The following is a 20,033-nucleotide window of genomic DNA, read 5'->3' as shown; positions in this document are numbered from 1 at the left end:
AAATGGAACAAAATTTATTGGATAATTTAAACTTTTTTAACAAATAAAAAACTGAAAAGTGGGGCGTGCAATATTATTCGGCCCCCTTGCGTTAATACTTTGTAGCGCGACCTTTTGCTCCAATTACAGCTGCAAGTCGCTTGGGGTATGTTTCTATCAGTTTTGCACATCGAGAAACTGACATTCTTGCCCATTCTTCCTTGCAAAACAGCTCGAGCTCAGTGAGGGTGGATGGAGAGTGTTTGTGAACAGCAGTCTTCAGCTCTTTCCATAGATTCTCGATTGGATTCAGGTCTGGACTTTGACTTGGCCTTTCTAACACCTGGATACGTTTATTTTTGAACCATTCCATTGTAGATTTGGCTTTATGTTTTGGATCATTTTCCTGTTGGAAGATAAATCTCCGTCCCAGTCTCAGGTCTTGTGCAGATACCAACAGGTTTTCTTCCAGAATGTTCCTGTATTTGGCTGCATCCATCTTCCCGTCAATTTTAACCATCTTCCGTGTCCCTGCTGAAGAAAAGCAGGCCCAAACCATGATGCTGCCACCACCATGTTTGACAGTGGGGATGGTGTGTTCAGGGTGATGAGCTGTGTTGCTTTTACGCCAAACATATCGTTTTGCATTGTGGTCAAAAAGTTCAATTTTGGTTTCATCTGACCAGAGCACCTTCTTCCACATGTTTGGTGTGTCTCCCCGGTGGCTTGTGGCAAACTTTAAACGAGACTTCTTATGGGTATCTTTGAGAAATGGCTTTCTTCTTGCCAGTCTTCCATAAAGGCCAGATTTGTGCAGTGTACGACTGATTGTTGTCCTATGGACAGACTCTCCCACCTCAGCTGTAGATCTCTGCAGTTCATCCAGAGTGATCATGGGCCTCTTGGCTGCATCTCTGATCAGTTTTCTCCTTGTTTGAGAAGAAAGTTTGGAAGGACGGCCGGGTCTTGGTAGATTTGCAGTGGTCTGATGCTCCTTCCATTTCAATATGATGACTTGCACAGTGCTCCTTGAGATGTTTAAAGCTTGGGAAATCTTTTTGTATCCAAATCTGGCTTTAAACTTCTCCACAACAGTATCTCGGACCTGCCTGGTGTGTTCCTTGGTTTTCATAATGCTCTCTGCACTTTAAACAGAACCCTGAGACTATCACAGAGCAGGTGCATTTATACGGAGACTTGATTACACACAGGTGGATTCTATTTATCATCATCGGTCATTTAGGACAACATTGGATCATTCAGAGATCCTCACTGAACTTCTGGAGTGAGTTTGCTGCACTGAAAGTAAAGGGGCCGAATAATATTGCACACCCCACTTTTCAGTTTTTTATTTGTTAAAAAAGTTTAAATTATCCAATAAATGTTGTTCCACTTCACGATTGTGTCCCACTTGTTGTTGATTCTTGACAAAAAAATTAAATTTCATATCTTTGTTTGAAGCCTGAAATGTGGCGAAAGGTTGTAAGATTCAAGGGGGCCGAACACTTTTGCAAGGCACTGTATGTAAAACAGTTTTAAAATAGGCCATTCATTGAAGGCGCGCCTTATTCTCCGATGCACCATATAGTGCGGAAAATATGGTAATTGTGGGTAGTTTTTTTTTGTTTGTTTTTTTAATTTTTTTTTTCTTTTTTGTAGTTTTCAGTACAGCACAGCTGCCACCGACTTATATTGGTGTTTGTGATTAGTTTAAGTGCATAAAAAATGAAAATGTCTTTTTTACATGACAAAATATATCATATTGAAAAAAATGAATTGGAATTTAATCAGCTAATTTTAGTAGCCTTCTCAGGGACAAAGTGTTCTCCTGATATGTGTTTGTTGCTTATATACTGTAAGTATGTGTGATAACTATTATACAAACATAATTCACATTGAGCTGCAGAGTAATCGCAAGGCACTGGAGCTCGTTAGGGAGAATTGGACTGCAGTAATTTCAAGAATTTTTTAAGGAAAAACAATGTCAACAACTATGCAATGCAGAAAAAGCTGTGATTTTGGTGAATGCTCTAGAGCAGGGGTCAGCAACACGCGGCTCCAGGGCAGCATTTGGCTCTTTAAGCCCTCAAATGTAGTTTAGTTATATATTAAATATATTAATATTTGATTAATATTTTTTCTTATGCTTGCGAGATTTAACAATTAGTTTAACTTCCCTTTAGTAGGCAGATCAAGTCAGTCTCACTGTTTTCACCAACTATATAAAGTCAGTGTTGTGATTCGGAAGCTGAACCCATAAGTCTTTGCGCTATTCACAGGCACACACATTACATAGTTGGTGAATTCATGACTTGCATCAGTGTTCTGGGAATATAAACAGTGAGCACTAATTCTGCTTATTGCGTGCGGCTCCCAGTATCTTTTTTTGTGGAAACTGGGTCAAATGAGTGTTAAATGTTGCTGACCCTTGTTCTAGAAAAAAATGTTTCACACACTGGTTACTGTACTACAGTACAGTATTTGTTTTATGCACTGCTGTACAGTTTACCCAGAAATCAAAAGAAATAAGAGTAATGTTCACATTGTTTTTAAATAAAATCTTTTTTTTTTTTGAAGTGACGGTGTCCTTTTTCTTGTGATTTTGTTGACCATGTTTTATTCCAGCTTACTTTAAGAGGCAGGTAAATAGTTACTGCCAATCACAGGACATATACAGTGCCCTCCATAATTATTGGCACCCCTGGTTAAGATGTGTTTTTTAGCTTCTAATATTTTTTTTTAATTCAAATAATATGGGACATTAATGGGGAAAAAAAGAGAAAAATCAACCTTCAATACAAGTGCATTTATTCAGTGGGGAAAAAATCCCACACAAAGAAATAATTATTTGACATCAAATAATGTGTGCCACAATTATTAGCACCCCTGGTGTTAATATTTTGTACAACCCCCTTTTGCCAACAAAACAAGGTCTGGGGACTGAGATTGCCATGGGAGGAGATTGATTTTGTGTCTGGTGAACCATTTCTGTATAGATTTGGCCATATGTTTAGGGTCATTGTCTTGCTGAAAGACCCAGTGACGACCCATCTTCAGCTTTCGGGCAGAGGGCAACAGATTTTGATTTAAAATGTCCTGGTATTTCAGAGCATTCATCATGCCATGCACCCTAACAAGGTTCCCAGGGCCTTTGGAAGCGAAACAGCCCCACAGCATCACTGATCAGCCCCCATACTTCACAGTGGGTATGAGGTGCTTTTCAGCATGCACATCTTTCGTGGCACACCAGACCCACTTAGAGTGTTTGTTGCCAAAAAGCTCAACCTTGGTCTCATCTGACCAAAGCAAACGGTCACCGGCTTCAACTGCATATGCTGAAAGATGAAGATGGGTCGTCACTGGGTCTTTCAGCAAGACAGTGACCCTAAACATATGGCCAAATCTACACAAAAATGGTTCACCAGACACAAAATCAAGCTCCTCCCATGGCCATCTCAGTCCCCAGACCTTGTTTTGTCAAAGCTCAAATTCAAATACCGTATAGCCCTGTTAAAAAAACCTGAAAGGTCTTTAAAGTGCTCTACAACAAGGTAAAATAATAGCAGATAATAATAGGCAGGAGAATACAATAAAATTGAGGGGGGGGGAACAATGCATCACACTAAATCACATTACAGCAAAGAAAAACAAAATAAAAGCAAACACAATAAAACCCTGAAAAACAGGCTACTCTAGTGTGGAGAAAGGTTTTGAATGAAGCTCCCTACATACAGCATTTTTTTTTTTTTTTTTTGGTTTGACCGGTTTTCACCGTTCCGACGTCAGAACGTTCCAAAAATTCACTCATGGTCTCTTTCGATTTCTCGCCAAACATTGTGGCAAATCGCAGGTTTTTTGACATAAGAAAAAAACCCTATTCATTTCCAAGAGCAAAAACCTTGACATTTCAAAAGGTATCTTGTCCTACATTTTTGGTCCAATTCACTTAATTTACATGTCTAGATAATTGAGGAAATAAAGGTAAACAATAGTTGCATTCGGATTTTCCCAAAACGTGCAACTCCATCAGTGTTTGACAAAAAACATCCCCATTTATTTGAAATGGCTACATTCATTCCCAATAGGAAAATTGATCCAAAAGCCCCAAAACCTACAGAGATGAGCACAAAGTGACCCAAAAAAAGCCCTAATTCCAAAAAAAAAAAAAAAAAACCCCGAAAATCACAAAAGATCTCGAGAAAAAAATTCATGGGAAATGCAAAAAAAAAAAAACGTAAAAAGGCAAAAAAATCGCAAAACCATAATTTATTTATTTATTTCAATAAATTTAAAAATGGCAAACTGGAAAAACAGCGGAGAAAAAATGGCAAAACCACAAAAATACCAAAACAAAAAGGGCAAAACCTTAAAAAACTGAAGGAAAAAACAAACAAAAAACAGGAAAAAAAAAAAAAAGTCACCCAAAAAATTGAAAAATTCATTGATATTTTAGTTTTTGTCGTCCTGGGCACTCGTTGTCTGCCCCTGACGTGCTAGACGTACAATCCATGTTGACTAGGAGGGGCAAATTCGCCCCCTCTCATTCAACACTGATTGATCATCTACCATCGTCAATGACAGCCAATAAAATTTATAAAGCCACAAAATAAATATGAATTTTCTGTAACTCGACGGGAAGTCAGCCATTAAAGCAGCATCTCCTTGCAATTTCTAGAATTTCCTAGAATTTTTATTGATAAGACTGGATGACAATTTAAGCAAGTAAAGCAGCAACTTAATGATTCAGTACTGCAGATACAATTAAACAAATGTAGTGAAAAACAACATTTTTTCCATTATTCCATCTTCTACGACACTCATTTTTTTTGTATTCCACAGTTGTTATTTGTTCTGAATGATAGTCTCACTTGACAGATGTGACTCTAAGCTTAACGCCCTCCCTTCCAACAGAAATCAATAAGCTTTCGGTAAATTGCAGCTAAAGAAGAACAACCCCTTTTTTCTCAAACTTGCACACGTATGTGTGAACTGACTTTAATAATACAGTAATACAATTTATTATTTGATGAAATGAAATCTAGATGACGAATTGACATTTGCTGCTTGTCGCAGTTAAGTGTGTACGTGAATCAGACAAAAAAATGAGAAGTGATTGATTTTCTGTAACCCGTATACCCTTCCTTTATCCTCCATGCATCCTATTATGTTTCCATCCATCTCTCCTCTCTCTCTCTCAGCCTCTCCCCTTTCATTATTGCTGCAGTGCTTCACTTTCTGACCATCTGCTGGAATCATGCATGCTTTGGTGCCCAGGTACGTTACGTTACTGAGCTGATTATTTTTTTCTGAATTATTTAAGTATTCATCTAAGTATATATGATATGTGTGTTTTTTGTTGTTCTTGTTTGTTTTAAGTTCCAAATCCACTTGAACTTGTAGGTGCTGATAGCCTGTTTAACAAATGCCATGTGATGCTATTACTACTGCACAGGAAGTGAGATTATGTTCCCTCTATGAGCTGCATGATTGTGGTTTTGTAGTACAATTTAGAGTAGCGCAAGTGTCACTTTTTTTCCCCTGTGACAGCTAATTTTTTTATTCAAGTTATATGATGAAATGTGAATTATTGACAGCATTTAAACAGGTAATGGAGCAAAAGCTACTTCCTTTACAACATTTTAGGCTTTATCCAACCTAACAATGTGCATAGTCATGTCAGCCCATATCCACTGTTGCTTTACACTGTAGATACAGCAGAGTGCGCTGCTGACTAATTTGTCGATTTTGATGAAGAGACTACAACAGGCTTTTAAAGCTAAACACAGGGTGAGGTGGAGAAACCTAAACCTCCTCCCTGAAGTTGATTACTCAGCTAGTTTCCTCCGCGGTGCCACCAATAAGGATTGAGAGACAGCGACAACCAAAAGTGGTATTGTCATGAGGCAAAATGGATTTTGCCATGATGCAAAAAAATTTTGCCACATGGCAAAAAGCTTTTGCCATGTGGCATTTTTTTTTTTTTTTTTTGCCATGTGGCAAAATTTTTTGGCCATGTGGCATTTTTTTTTGCCATGTGGCAACATTTTTTGCCATGTGGCATTTTTTTGCCATGATGCTAACATTTTTTGCCATGTGGCATTTTTTTTTTTTTTTTTTTTGCCATGTGGCAAAAATTTTTTGCCATGTCGGGGTTTTTTTTGTTTTTTGTTTTTTTTGTTTTTTTTTTTTACCATGTGGCAACATTTTTTGCCATGTGGCATTTTTTTGCCATGTGGCATTTTTTATGATGCAAAAATGTTTGCCACGTGGCAAAAAGTTTTTGCCATGTGGCATTTTTTTTTTTTTTGCCATGTAAAATATTTGGCCATGTGGCATTTTTTTTTTTGCCATGTGGCATTTTTTTTTGTTGCTATAATGCAAAAATGTTTGCCATGTGGTATAAAGTTTTTGCCATGTGGCATTTTTTTTGCCATGATGCAAAAAAAATTTGTCCATGTGGCATTTTTTTTTTTTTTTTTTTTTGCCATGTCGTTTTTTTTTTCTTTTTTGCCATGTGGCATTTTTTTTCGCCATGTGTCTTTTTTTTTTCGTATGTGGCAAAATGCATTTTGATTTGTGGGTGTGTATATGGCATTTTTTGGGGTATATGGCTGTTTTGCAGGCCATACAAGTCCATGCCACTGACGGCTCTGCACGTCCAAATTTTACTTTCATTTTAAATGGCAGAAACATATGTGTGGCTGTGATTTTTGACCATACACTTTAAATTAGAGCGCATTGACATTCAAATGGCACCTAAGTAAGGATTTGAAGACTCATTAGTGATTAACTTTCAATCTGATAAACAATTTCCCAATGTAGTTGATTTTATAATTTGTACTAATAATTATGAGACAAGATTTGTTTGTCTGCAATATTTGTAAGATAACACCATCATTTCAGGAGAACAAAAGTAATTGAGTGGATAAAGTAAATTAACAACTTATGTGATTAATGTTGCACCGAAACCAATATTATTATTGATACGGCATTAAAATGACGTCAATCGGTGAGTAGTAAAAATATAATAGAAAATGTACATTTCAAGATCTAATTTTCAACCGCCTCTCGCCTCACCCAAGATGGTCGCCAGCTACAGTGGCGCAAATAAGTATTTAGTCAGCCACTAATTGTGCAAGTTCTCCCACTTGAAAATATTAGAGAGGCCTGTAATATTCAACATGGGAAAACCTCAACCATGAGAGACAGAATGTGGAAAAAAAAACAGAAAATCACATTGTTTGATTTTTAAAGAATTTATTTGCAAATCATGTTGGAAAATAAGTATTTGGTCAATACCAAAAGTTCATCTCAATACTTTGTTATGTACCCTTTGTTGGCAATAACGGAGGCCAAACATTTTCTGTAACTCTTCACAAGCTTTTCACACACTGTTGCTGGTATTTTGGCCCATTCCTCCATGCAGATCTCTTCTAGGGCAGTGATGTTTTGGGGCTGTCGTTGGGCAACACGGACTTTCAACTCCCTCCACAGATTTTCTATGGGGTTGAGATCTGGAGACTGGCTAGGCCACTCCAGGACCTTGAAATGCTTCTTACGATGCCACTCCTTTGTTGCCTTGGCTGTGTGTTTAGTGGCATTGTCATGCTAAAAGACCCAGCCACGCCTCATCTTCAATGCCCTTGCTGATGGAAGGAGATTTTCATTCAAAATCTCTCGATACATAGCCCCATTCATTCTTTCCTTTACACAAATCGGTCGTCCTGGTCATTTTGCAGAAAAACAGCCCCAAAGCATGATGTTTCCACCCCCATGCTTCACAGTGGGTATGGTGTTCTTCGGATGCAATTCAGTATTCTTTCTCCTCCAAACACGAGAACCTGTGTTTCTACCAAAACGTTCTATTTTGGTTTCATCTGACCATAACACATTCTCCCAGTCCTCTCCGGGATCATCCAAATGCTCTCTAGCGAACCGCAGACGGGCCTGGACGTGTACTTTCTTCAGCAGGGTGACACATCTGGCAGTGCAGGATTTGAGTCCCTGGCGGCGCATTGTGTTACTGATAGTAGCCTTTGTTACTGTGGTCCCAGCTCTCTGTAGGTCATTCACTAGGTGGTTCTGGGATTTTTGCTCACCGTTCTTGTTATCATTTTGACGCCATGAGGTGAGATCTTGCACGGAGCCCCAGATCGAGGGAGATTGTCAGTGGTCTTGTATGTCTTCCATTTTCTAATAACTGCTTCCACAGTTGATTTCTTTACACCAAGAGTTTTACCTATTGCAGACTCAGTCTTCCCAGCCTGGTGCAGGTCTACAATTTTGTCTCTGGTGTCCTTCGACAGCTCTTTGGTCTTGGCCATAGTGGAGTTTGGAGTGTGACTGACTGAGATTGTGGACAGGTGTCTTTTATACCGATGAGTTAAAACAGGTGCCATTAATACAGGAAACAAGTGGAGCCTCGTTAGACCTCGTTAGAAGAAGTTAGATCTTTTTGACAGCCAGAAATCTTGCTTGTTTGTAGGTGACCAAATACTTATTTTGCACTCTAACTTATAAATAAATTAAATTCTTTTAAAAAATCAATGTGATTTTCAATTTTTTTCCACATTCTGTCTACCCATCTTGACAATTACAGGCCTCTCTAATCCTTTCAAGTAGGACAACTTGCACAGTTGGTGGTTGACTAAATACTTATTTGCCCCACTGTATATATGTATATATATATATGTATATATATATATATTGTTGTAACCTTATTTGGACCAAAATTAAAGCTGAAAGTCTGCATTTACACGTTTTGATTGATGTCAAATTCAATGTTGTGGTCTCAAAACCTAAAAGATGAGATTTATTCGAATGTACCAATATTTATGGACCTGACTAGTTGACATACAACAGGGAAGTTCAATGTTGGTTTAAAAACAAACCCCAAAAAAGTATGTTTGGCTATTCTAGTTCCAGACTTTATCTGGCACCTGTCAGGGATGAAGAAGCGGAGTCTCAGAGGAGAGCCAAATCACGTCATGCCAGACAAACCCGCAGGTCAACGCAGGTAACTAATGATCCAAGGCAACATCGCTCGACTCTGTTTGATTCATGAGGATGAGTGAATTCTATGCAGGGTGTAACTCTGACAGACCTGAAAGATGCACAGAAACTCAACAGCCGCTCAGAGGAATCCCTATTTGATGGAAATGTGGAGGACCGAGCAACCGAAACCAAAATTAGCCCAAGGTGGAGCAACACAGATGAGGTTGGTGATACCATCAAAAAGTTATGTTTTTAACTATATGAATTGTTAACTTTAAATGAGCAATATGTAAGATTTACACTCCGGTTATTCAATGAATGGCCTTAATATTTCAACAGAAATGAAAAAAACATATTTTGGGGGGAAATGCTTCGAATATGGTTCTCAATGGTTAAACTGAAATTTTCCCATCATAAATGTATTGACGGGAAATGGGGCGCGGGCCCGATACTTAGGGGGTCTATCTCCGTCAAAGCTGACCGAGTGCAAACACAGACTTTTACCATTGAAATTTTTTCTGAATAAATGCTTAAATCCCTGAATTCTTTATAGATATGGACATAAAACGGCCTCGATTCTTGGTTAAAAGCCAAAAAAAAACATGCAGTTAGCATTTACTTTACGGAAATATTACGAACTATGATGCTAGTCAGTAAGCAAATTAGCGGCCGCCATATATAAACAAAGAGCTTTTTCTGTTGAAAATTCTTGTGAATAAATGCTTAAATGCCTGAATTCTTTATAGATATGGATGTAAAATAGCCTCGATTCTTGGTTAAAAGCCAAAAAAAAAACCATGCAGTTAGCATTTACTTTATGGAAATATTACGAACTATGATGCTAGTCAGTAAGCAAATTATCGGCCGCCATATATAAACAAAGAGCTTTTTCTGTTGAAAATTCTTGTGAATAAATGCTTAAATGCCTGAATTCTTTTTAGATATGGATGTAAAACAGTCTCGATTCTTGGTTAAAAGGAACAAAAAAACAAAAAAACATGCAGTTAGCATTTATTTTACGTAAATATTGCGAACTATGATGCTAGTCAGTAAGCAAATTAGCGGTCGCCATATGTAAACAAAGGGCTTTGTCCATTGAAAATTCTTGTGAATAAATGCTTAAATCCCTGAATTATATATAGATATAGGCGTAAAACAGCCTCAATTCTTATATTCTATTATTGCGAAGTATGATGCCAATGCCGTAGCGGCTAATTTCTCCCATTGATTTTTTTCACCACGTTTCAAAATGCATGCATGGTATGAAAAATATAATAATTACCTTGAATCCTCGAATAAATCACTCCTGAGACAATCCTTCCTGTTTGTATGCGGTACAGCTTTCGTACTTTTTCAACCGACTGTAAATCCAGCGTTAGATTGCTCCATGTGACCGACTGCTAATAAATGAAGCAGAGTGTGGGACGGCCCCCTTCGGGAAGGCGTGACGCAGTGAATGGGGAATGTGTCACGTCAGTATATTATAAAGTCTATGTTCCCATTTAAAAGTTGATTGCCGACCCCTTTTTGAGTCTCTGTTTACAACGGAAGTCCCACCCAATCAACCAATTACGAGATACAGTGTATCACAAAAGTGAGTACACCCCTCGCATTTCTGCAGATATTTAAATATATCTTTTCATGGGACAACACTGACAAAATGACACTTTGACACAATGAAAAGTAGTCTGTGTGCAGCTTATATGATAGAGTTAAAATTCTAAAGCAAAGCATATTTTTCGTGAATCATGAGGCAACACAAGCGGTCAGACATTAAACAACTTTTTATTTGCTCTTGTGTCACTCCTGGTTGAAGTCAAATAAAAATACTTTCATATATATATATATATATATATATATTTACAGTAAATTAAAAAAAAAAAAAAAAACAGATCACAGCATTTAATTAGTTCTTTGAATGAGACCAGGGCTTTCTCTTTTTTTTTTTTATACACACAGTAGCAGCCTTTCACACAGTGTAACATCTGAACTCCTGTGCAAAATCAGTAATAACAGTCACTGTATTTTAGTCACAACGACCCATTAATAAAAATATTCAAGTAAATATTAAAGAAAACGACAAAGAAAATATTGTAGTGCAGCAGCATTTTTATCGCAATATCAATCCAGGGATCAGTTCAGTTGCAAACAAAAACTCAACTAAATTGCAATGTAGAACAAAAGTAAAATGTAGACCTAGCCCACTATATATGTGCAATAGAGGTTAGATCGGGCCTAAAAAATCCAGCCCAACCCGACACGGCCCTCTGGTATTGAAGCCCGACCCGGCCCGAGCCCGATCGATTAACGAGATTTGCAGGCCCAGCCCGAAAAACCCGAATTTGTTTTTTTTTTTTTTTTTTTTTGAGTGACGCGGGAAAAAAAACACAGCAGCAGCAATTTATTTTCATTTCTTCGAGTTGGCAGAAAAAAAACACAAGTTTTCTTAATGTTTAAATAGTCTACATATTTTTATGATCATTATAAAAGCATTTACACAACGAAATAACACTGGGAAGTTTAATATAAAAAATAAAAAATAAAAAAATAAATAAAAAACTGTTTTGCAGACACACAGAGGAGAAGATTTAAAAGGATCACATTTATGTTGCCTTTGTGTGCATAAATAAAAGTGTCCTTCGTAACGAATTCTCAGTTGTCAGAAAAAAACAAGTTTTCTTAATGTTTAAATAGTCTTCATATTTTTATGATCATTATAAAAGCATTTACACAACGAAATAACGCCGGGAAATTTTAATATAAAAAAAAAAAAAAAAAAAAAAAAAAACATGCGGTTTTGCAGGCACACAGAGGAGAAGATTAAAAAAGGATCACATTTGTGTTGCCTTTGGTGCATAAATAAAAGTGTCTTTCGTAACGAATCGCAAGCGCCACAGCGGGAGGAGAATAAAAAGCGGCCGGTGCCACAGCGTCCATGTGCGTGCACAAGCAAATGCACAATACAGAGAGCCTGCTCTCGGTTTTATCCCTTTTTTTTTTTTTTTTATGATTTATTAGTCGCCGCGGTGGCCCGACCCGACCCGAACGTGAATGCTAAACTTTTTGGGGGTCTGGTTCGGGCACAAGATCTAACCTCTAAGAGATAGGACATAACATAACAATGGCTGAAGCGGAGAAAGAGGAAGCGAGAAAGATTATTGATGCACCTAAGACATTGAAAGCAGACATCTGGAGACATTTTGGCATCTACGAGGTTGGTGGGAAACTTGACCAGAGTTATATGGTGTGTAAAAAAATGAAACATGAGAATAATAATACAAATGGGGAAACCAAATCCGTTGCATCACCGGAATTGCGCAGGGAAGATTTTTGAACATACTTATATATTTTAAAATGCGCTGAATCGATTCGGCTTGTTGCCCGCATCGAATCGAATCGTCCATGCCCCGCATCGGGATGCATCGCCGCATCGATTATTGTTGACACCACTAACGGTTACTGTTGGCCGCAACCACACCGAACAAGCAATCACCAAAACAAGCTGTTTTTCCAACCTCGTTTGTTATCCACGCACGCTTCCTCTCTCTCCTCCAGACACATTCTCGCAGTCGGACATCCAGGCATTAATGACGTCACCAGCCACAACAAAGCGTCGCCATATTGAAATGGGGGCAAAACACGAGTCACAAGCAGTTGCTCTGTCGTGCATTGTAGTACAAACGCGTTGAACTTTTGTCTTATTTGCGGTCTTTTTTTCCGTTGGAATGACTAAAAGTTGTTGTGTTGCGGGTTGTAACACAAGGAAGAGTTCGGAGCTGCATTTGAAGTTCTTCATTCTTCCTCGTGAGAAGAAAAGGACAAGCAAAAGGCTGAAAGCAATCAATCGAGGAACAGTAAAAGAAGACGGTTCTGTGGACCATTCTCGCCAGTGGGAACCTAAATCCAGGCACATTTACGTTTGCAACCGACATTTTATTACTGGTGAGTAAACTTTAATCGATTTTTTTTTTTTGCCCCAATTAGCTGCAAGGATTCAATAGACTAGGCAGTGTTTATTATTACCGTAACCGACAACTCGTAAAGCGTTATTTTTCTTTTGCCATGAATTGCTCTGATCGGTCAATCGGTATATTATTGGCCTGGTGGGAATTGGTTATTTTGCCGTGACGTGTTCACGGCTAAATAACGCTTGGATGCGAATTACCGGTTATGGCAGAAATAATCACTCCGTATATACAGTACTACCAGTTTTCTTAGTTCCACACTGTACATATTACACGTAATTGATAAAGGTCAACTTACTGGGTGACTTTATGAGGTAGTTGTAGATGTTTCTGAACTCTACTGCAGGCAATTCGTTTGGATTGTTTATCCAGCTATCAGCTGCGACTTTGTATGGGCAGATTTTCAGGCCAATACACGCTAATTTTAAGTTGTATCGCCTCTTCGCATCTGTCGGGAGTGACTCGTGATAATAATAAGTCATGTTTAAGACGTTTTTATGAAAAAAAAACACGCAAAACAGAGCTGAAATATATGAATTTCAGATGTTTGTCCACGGATGTTTACCTGTGCGTGCCCCCATCTCAAAATGGCAACATGTTGCTATGTGAGATGATGTAATCGTGACATCACGCCGACTGCGAGAATAAGTAAATAGATGAATGAAAAAAAAAAACAAAAAAACAAATAAACCCCAAAAATATTAATGCAGCCTCAATGGAACACAAGCTAGTGTCCTACCTGCGCCGGTTCCAAGCCCGGAGAAATGCAGAAGGTAAAAAAAAAAAAGCCTGCATTGGGGGTGCCCCCTTAAGATTTCTTAGTGCCCACTCTGGTGGGTAAACCTAGATCCGGGCCTGTTTTTTAGTGTCTGATTGAAATGCAACATTGGTATGATAACGCAGCTTGATTCTCCAATGCGAAGCACTTAGAGTGGGGCAAATAAGTATTTAGTCAACCACTAATTGTGCAAGTTCTCCCACTTGAAAAGATTAGAGAGACCTGTAATTGTCAACATGGGTAAACCTTAACCATGAGAGACAGAATGTGGGGAAAAAAACAGCATATCACATTGTTTGATTTTTAAAGAATTTATTTGAAAATCATGGTGAAAAATAACTATTTGGTCAATACCAAAAGTTCATCTCAATACTTTGTTATGTACCCTTTGTTGGCAATAACGGAGGCCAAACGTTTTCTGTAACTCTTCACAAGCTTTTCACACACTGTTGCTGGTATTTTGGGCCATTCCTCCATGCGGATTTCCTCTAGAGCAGTGATGTTTTGGGGCTGTCGTTGGGCAACATGGACTTTAAACTCCCTCCACAGATTTTCTATGGGGTTGAGATCTGGAGACTGGCGAGGCCACTCCAGGACCTTGAAATGCTTCTTACGAAGCCACTCCTTTGTTGCCCTGGCTGTGTGTTTGGGATCATTGTCATGCTGAAAGACCCAGCCAAGTCTCATCTTCAATGCCCTTGCTGATGGAAGGATATTTTCACTCAAAATCTCTCGATACATGGCCCCATTCATTTTTCCCTTGACACAGATCAGTCGTACTGGTCCCTTTGCAAAAAAACAGCCCCAAAGCATGATGTTTCCACCCCCATGCTTCACAGTGGGTATGGTGCAATTTAATATTCTTTTTCCTCCATACACGAGAACCTGTGTTTCTACCAAAAAGTTCTATTTTGGTCTCATCCGACCATAACACATTTTCCCAGTCCTCTTCTGGATCATCCAAATGCTCTCTAGCGAACCGCAGACGGGCCTGGACATGTACTTTCTTTAGCAGGGGGACACGTCTAGCAGTGCAGGATTTGAGTTGCTTGCGGCGCATTGTGTTACTGATCGTAGCCTTTGTTACTGTGGTCCCAGCTCCCTGTAGGTCATTCACTAGCTCCCCCGTGTGGTTCTGGGATTTTTGATCACCATTCTTGTTATCATTTTGACGCCACGGGGTGAGGAAGGAGTTGAAAGTCCGTGTTGCGTAACGACAGCCCCAAAACATTACTGCTCCAGAGGAGATCTGCATGGAGGAATGGCCCAAAATACCAGCAACAGTGTGTGAAAAGCTTGTGAAGAGTTACAGAGAACCTTTGGCCTCCGTTATTACCAACAAAGGGTACATAACAAAGTATTGAGATGAACTTTTGGTATAGACCAAATACTTATTTTCCACCATGATTTGCAAATAAATTCTTTAAAAATCAAACTATGTGATTTTCGTTTTTTTTTTCCCACATTCTGTCTCTCATGGTTGAGGTTTACCCATGTTGACAATTACAGGCCTCTCTAATCTTTTCAAGTGGGAGAACATACACAATTAGTGGTTGACGAAATACTTATTTGCCCCACTGTATCTCGGAAGTATGGGGATGTTGTGTGCTTTAATATTTTGAGCCTTGTTCCAGTCGCATATTTGGCCATCAGCCTTACATATTGCTCCTTTAAGGTTTGATTTTAGTAAACATTGCATTGCTATACAAGATGAAAGCGTTGTAATCACCCAGCAGGGGAACATCAGATCCAAGTTACAAAGTGTTGCTGAGTATACAGAAGCCTGCTGTTGGCCTTCGTCCACTATTACAGACACAAACGCCATTAGAGGTCAGATTTCTTATTGTTACTCCCTATCAAAAAGACATCACGTTTATTTACGGTAGATGAAACCTCATTTGTACAGCTGGTGGAAGAAAGTGGATGGATGAAAATCAGAACCTCCTTGAGGAAGAAGAGCAGTTCACAGTTACAAAACCCAGGAGCAGACAACGTGGATGGGATGAATCAGACCGTGCGTTTTCAGAGGTATGACGATCATTTGAGTTTGCCAAGCAAAGGTGGGTAGTGTAGCCAAAACTTTTACTCAAGTAAGAGTAGTGTTACTTCTTAATAATATTACTCAAGTAAAAGTAGTCTCCCAAAAATTTACTAAACTACAAGTAAAAGTATTTATTGAAAAGTATAATCAAGTAATGAGTAACATTGTGACCAACTGTTTACAATGTAGGATTTAAAAAAAATAGTGCTGTTAAATTTATTGCTTTAACGGGCGGTAATTAATTTTTTTTAATTAATCACGTTAAAATATTTGACGCATTTAACACATACGCGGAATGACTCGCTCATGCATTGCCTCAAACAGATTACAATGACACCATTTTGGCTGAAATAACTTCGAATATCCCCAGTGGCGCCTCCAGAAATTTTTCATAGGGGTGGCCAGATGGGGCCACTTAAAATCTTGGGGTGGCACACAAACACTAAAAGCCATAATTTCAGGTTCTCATTATATTATTGCAGTAAAAAGGTTAAGGGAAAACTAAGGGAAAAGATTTAAGGACACGGCTACTGATGTACTTTGGTGTAATGTGTAATATTTGATGTTACTAATGATTTAATGTGCATAGTCCATAACTGTCCAGTCAACATTTTGAGTTCCGCAGCAATTCTGTTTTATTGTGTTACAGTGCCTTGCAAAAGTATTCGGCCGCCTTGAATCTTGCAACCTTTCGCCACATTTCAGGCTTCAAACATAAAGAGATGAAATTTAATTTTTTTGTCAAGAATCAACAACAAGTGGGACACAATCGTGAAGTGGAACAACATTTATTGGATAATTTAAACTTTTTTAACAAATAAAAAACTGAAAAGTGGGGCGTGCAATATTATTCGGCCCCTTTACTTTCAGTGCAGCAAACTCACTCCAGAAGTTCAGTGAGGATCTCTGAATGATCTAATGTTGTCCTAAATGACCGATGATGATAAATAGAATCCACCTGTGTGTAATCAAGTCTCCGTATAAATGCACCTGCTCTGTGATAGTCTCAGGGTTCTGTTTAAAGTGCAGAGAGCAATATGAAAACCAAGGAACACACCAGGCAGGTCCGAGATACTGTTGTGGAGAAGTTTAAAGCCGGATTTGGATACAAAAAGATTTCCCAAGCTTTCAACATCTCAAGGAGCACTGTGCAAGCCATCATATTGAAATGGAAGGAGCATCAGACCACTGCAAATCTACCAAGACCCGGCCGTCCTTCCAAACTTTCTTCTCAAACAAGGAGAAAACTGATCAGAGATGCAGCCAAGAGGCCCATGATCACTCTGGATGAACTGCAGAGATCTACAGCTGAGGTGGGAGAGTCTGTCCATAGGACAACAATCAGTCGTACACTGCACAAATCTGGCCTTTATGGAAGAGTGGCAAGAAGAAAGCCGTTTCTCAAAGATATTCATAAAAAGTCTCGTTTAAAGTTTGCCACAAGCCACCTGGGAGACACACCAAACATGTGGAAGAAGGTGCTCTGGTCAGATGAAACCAAAATGGAACTTTTTGGCCACAATGCAAAACGATATGTTTGGCATAAAAGCAACACAGCTCATCACCCTGAACACACCGTCCCCACTGTCAAACATGGTGGTGGCAGCATCATGGTTTGGGCCTGCTTTTCTTCAGCAGGGACAGGGAAGATGGTTAAAATTGACGGGAAGATGGATGCAGCCAAATACAGGAACATTCTGGAAGAAAACCTGTTGGTATCTGCACAAGACCTGAGACTGGGACGGAGATTTATCTTCCAACAGGACAATGATCCAAAACATAAAGCCAAATCTACAATGGAATGGTTAAAAAATAAACGTATCCAGGTGTTAGAATGGCCAAGTCAAAGTCCAGACCTGAATCCAATCGAGAATCTGTGGAAAGAGCTGAAGACTGCTGTTCACAAACACTCTCCATCCAACCTCACTGAGCTCGAGCTGTTTTGCAAGGAAGAATGGGCAAGAATGTCAGTCTCTCGATGTGCAAAACTGATAGAAACATACCCCAAGCGACTTGCAGCTGTAATTGGAGCAAAAGGTGGCGCTACAAAGTATTAACGCAAGGGGGCCGAATAATATTGCACGCCCCACTTTTCAGTTTTTTATTTGTTAAAAAAGTTTAAATTATCCAATAAATTTTGTTCCACTTCACGATTGTGTCCCACTTGTTGTTGATTCTTGACAAAATTTTTTAATTTTATATCTTTATGTTTGAAGCCTGAAATGTGGCGAAAGGTTGCAAGGTTCAAGTGGGCCGAATACTTTTGCAAGGCACTGTATGTATATATTAGGCATAAGGTGTACATTTAACAATACAAAAAAATTACTGAGGAAAAGCAGGTGCTGGCAGATACAAATACAAGCAAGTACAGAGGCAATCATATCTTAACTGGATATTGCCCAACATAATGTTAATGTGACCCGAAAATAATTATTACTGAATAAACAAAACATAAAAAGTACTTCCCAACAGGGATCAACAGATTGCAAGCTATAGACCCTACCCACCAACGTCACAAAATCCCGTGATCGCTGTATTGTTCCGCCCCCTTGTCCATCATTTTGTGTCTGTATTATCAATGGTCTCAATTGATCGAGCAATTTATAATGCATTTCATGGAAGACCCGGTGCTTTCGGATGCCGTAAACTCACTTGATGCGTTGCATAAAAGGCGTTATGTGGAAAAGCGTCAGTTTATCCATTCGCCAGATCCATATTTGATGCCTAAATCGATGTTTTTCGACCCGCTGTCTTCGACGTATTGCCTGACATCTGCTAGCTACCCTAATATTTAAAACTATCTTGTCCACACAAAATCAGCCTATTCTCACGAAAGTTTGAAAAACTTTAAGAGCTTGGAGGCTTATAAATACTTCGTTGCTGGTTGGATGAAACAGGTCCTCGTCCACGAAAATTCGGCAGGAATTCTATCTTGTGCTTGGAAAGGTGAATTACGAAATTTTCAATTCAAAATCTTTTGTTCTTGCTAACATCCACTGTCAAGTCCAATGTATTTCATGTCATTTGTCAATGGAGCTAGGGCTTTTAATGTTTATATGGTTTAGCGATAACACTCTCACTACATACATACGTGTATGTTGTCGGCGATTAGCCTAGCAATGATCTTAATTGTGGTTGTCAGCCCCAAACCCTCTAAATATATATTAAATGCATCTTACCAGATATAAAATGACTACTACATAATTTGTGGTAATCGTTTGGAGCCCAGTTTTCTCGTCGAATTGCAACAGCCCATCTCGTTCTCTCCTCTCCGGGTCTCTCGGAATCTGGTAGAACTTCAAGTCTCTCCGTCTATCTTCTCTGTTATTGCAACCGACCGCCACACACGCCTTCACCATTTTGATTATTAATGTTAACGAGCAGAAAAACACGCCGTAAATAGGAGGAATGTACGTAGCCGTAACAGGTAAACACGATGTGTTGACGGACAATTGGGCGGCACCAGTCAGGAGGGCGGAGTTGTGACGTCACGTGAGTAGGGTCTATACCGTATGTGCAATATACACTCATATCGTTGTTTCATGTAACGCAAAAATAATTACTGAATTGTCTGAACAAATACTGAACAATACTGAACAAAAAAATAACAAAAAGAGCTTGCCAAAAGGGATCAATATTCTTTGATTTTGATGACCAGGCTATCAGTATGCTTCAGAACAGTTTTATTCGCCTCTTGCTATGTTTTTGGCAAACGCATCCAAACAGTCATCAAGCCCTAGCCCTTCGTGATTCAACACTTAGCACCACCAAATTGCTTAAACGCTTATCAGTCATGGTACTTCTCAAGGCAGTTTTGATTAACTTGAGCTTAGAAAAACTGCGCTCATAGGATGCAGTGCTCACAGGTAACGTACTGTAGGTGCTATTTTGCACAATTTCTCCTCCTCACTAAGCCTCTGTTGCTCCCCTGTTGTTTCTTTCTCTCCTCCTGTGCTAATTTTCTTCTTAAAATAAGAAGCAATGTCTGTTGACTTTCTCTTCATCATCTGAAAATTGACCAGCAGCAGATAGCGTTAGCTACGTAACTCAGTTACACAAGTCGAAACCACTTCAAAAAACTGCTCTAACAGGTGTGTAACAGCACAATTTAGCTCTTAAAAAGCACATGTTAGGATCAGGGCCGGCCCAGGCCATTTTGGGGCCCTAAGCAAAATAATGCAAAGGGGCCCATATTTTTGGCCCACCATTTCGTCACAGTGTACTGTGAAACCCATACATGCAATCCAACCCATACGTCCATATTTTGTATATTAAT

At 39.0% G+C, this 20,033-nt stretch overlaps 1 protein-coding gene across 2 annotated transcripts in view; it reads left to right on the top strand.

Annotated features, from left to right (window-relative positions):
- Positions 1 to 5,228: 5,228 nt before the first annotated feature.
- Positions 5,229 to 20,033, top strand: part of LOC130908665 (protein phosphatase 1 regulatory subunit 12B-like) — a 92,249-nt gene continuing 77,444 nt past the window's right edge. For both annotated transcript variants that reach the window (XM_057824351.1, XM_057824344.1), the window contains exons 1-5: positions 5,229 to 5,253; positions 8,899 to 8,995; positions 9,065 to 9,196; positions 15,450 to 15,546; positions 15,623 to 15,744. In XM_057824351.1, the coding sequence (XP_057680334.1) occupies positions 5,234 to 5,253; positions 8,899 to 8,995; positions 9,065 to 9,196; positions 15,450 to 15,546; positions 15,623 to 15,744 (468 nt within the window). In that variant the 5' untranslated portion in view covers positions 5,229 to 5,233. The remainder of the gene's footprint in view (positions 5,254 to 8,898; positions 8,996 to 9,064; positions 9,197 to 15,449; positions 15,547 to 15,622; positions 15,745 to 20,033) is intronic.

This window comes from Corythoichthys intestinalis, chromosome 2 (assembly GCF_030265065.1).
Source record: "Corythoichthys intestinalis isolate RoL2023-P3 chromosome 2, ASM3026506v1, whole genome shotgun sequence".
Lineage (NCBI taxonomy): Eukaryota > Metazoa > Chordata > Actinopteri > Syngnathiformes > Syngnathidae > Corythoichthys > Corythoichthys intestinalis.
Note: the sequence above shows the minus strand (reverse complement) of the source record. Positions and strands in the feature narration are given on the sequence as shown.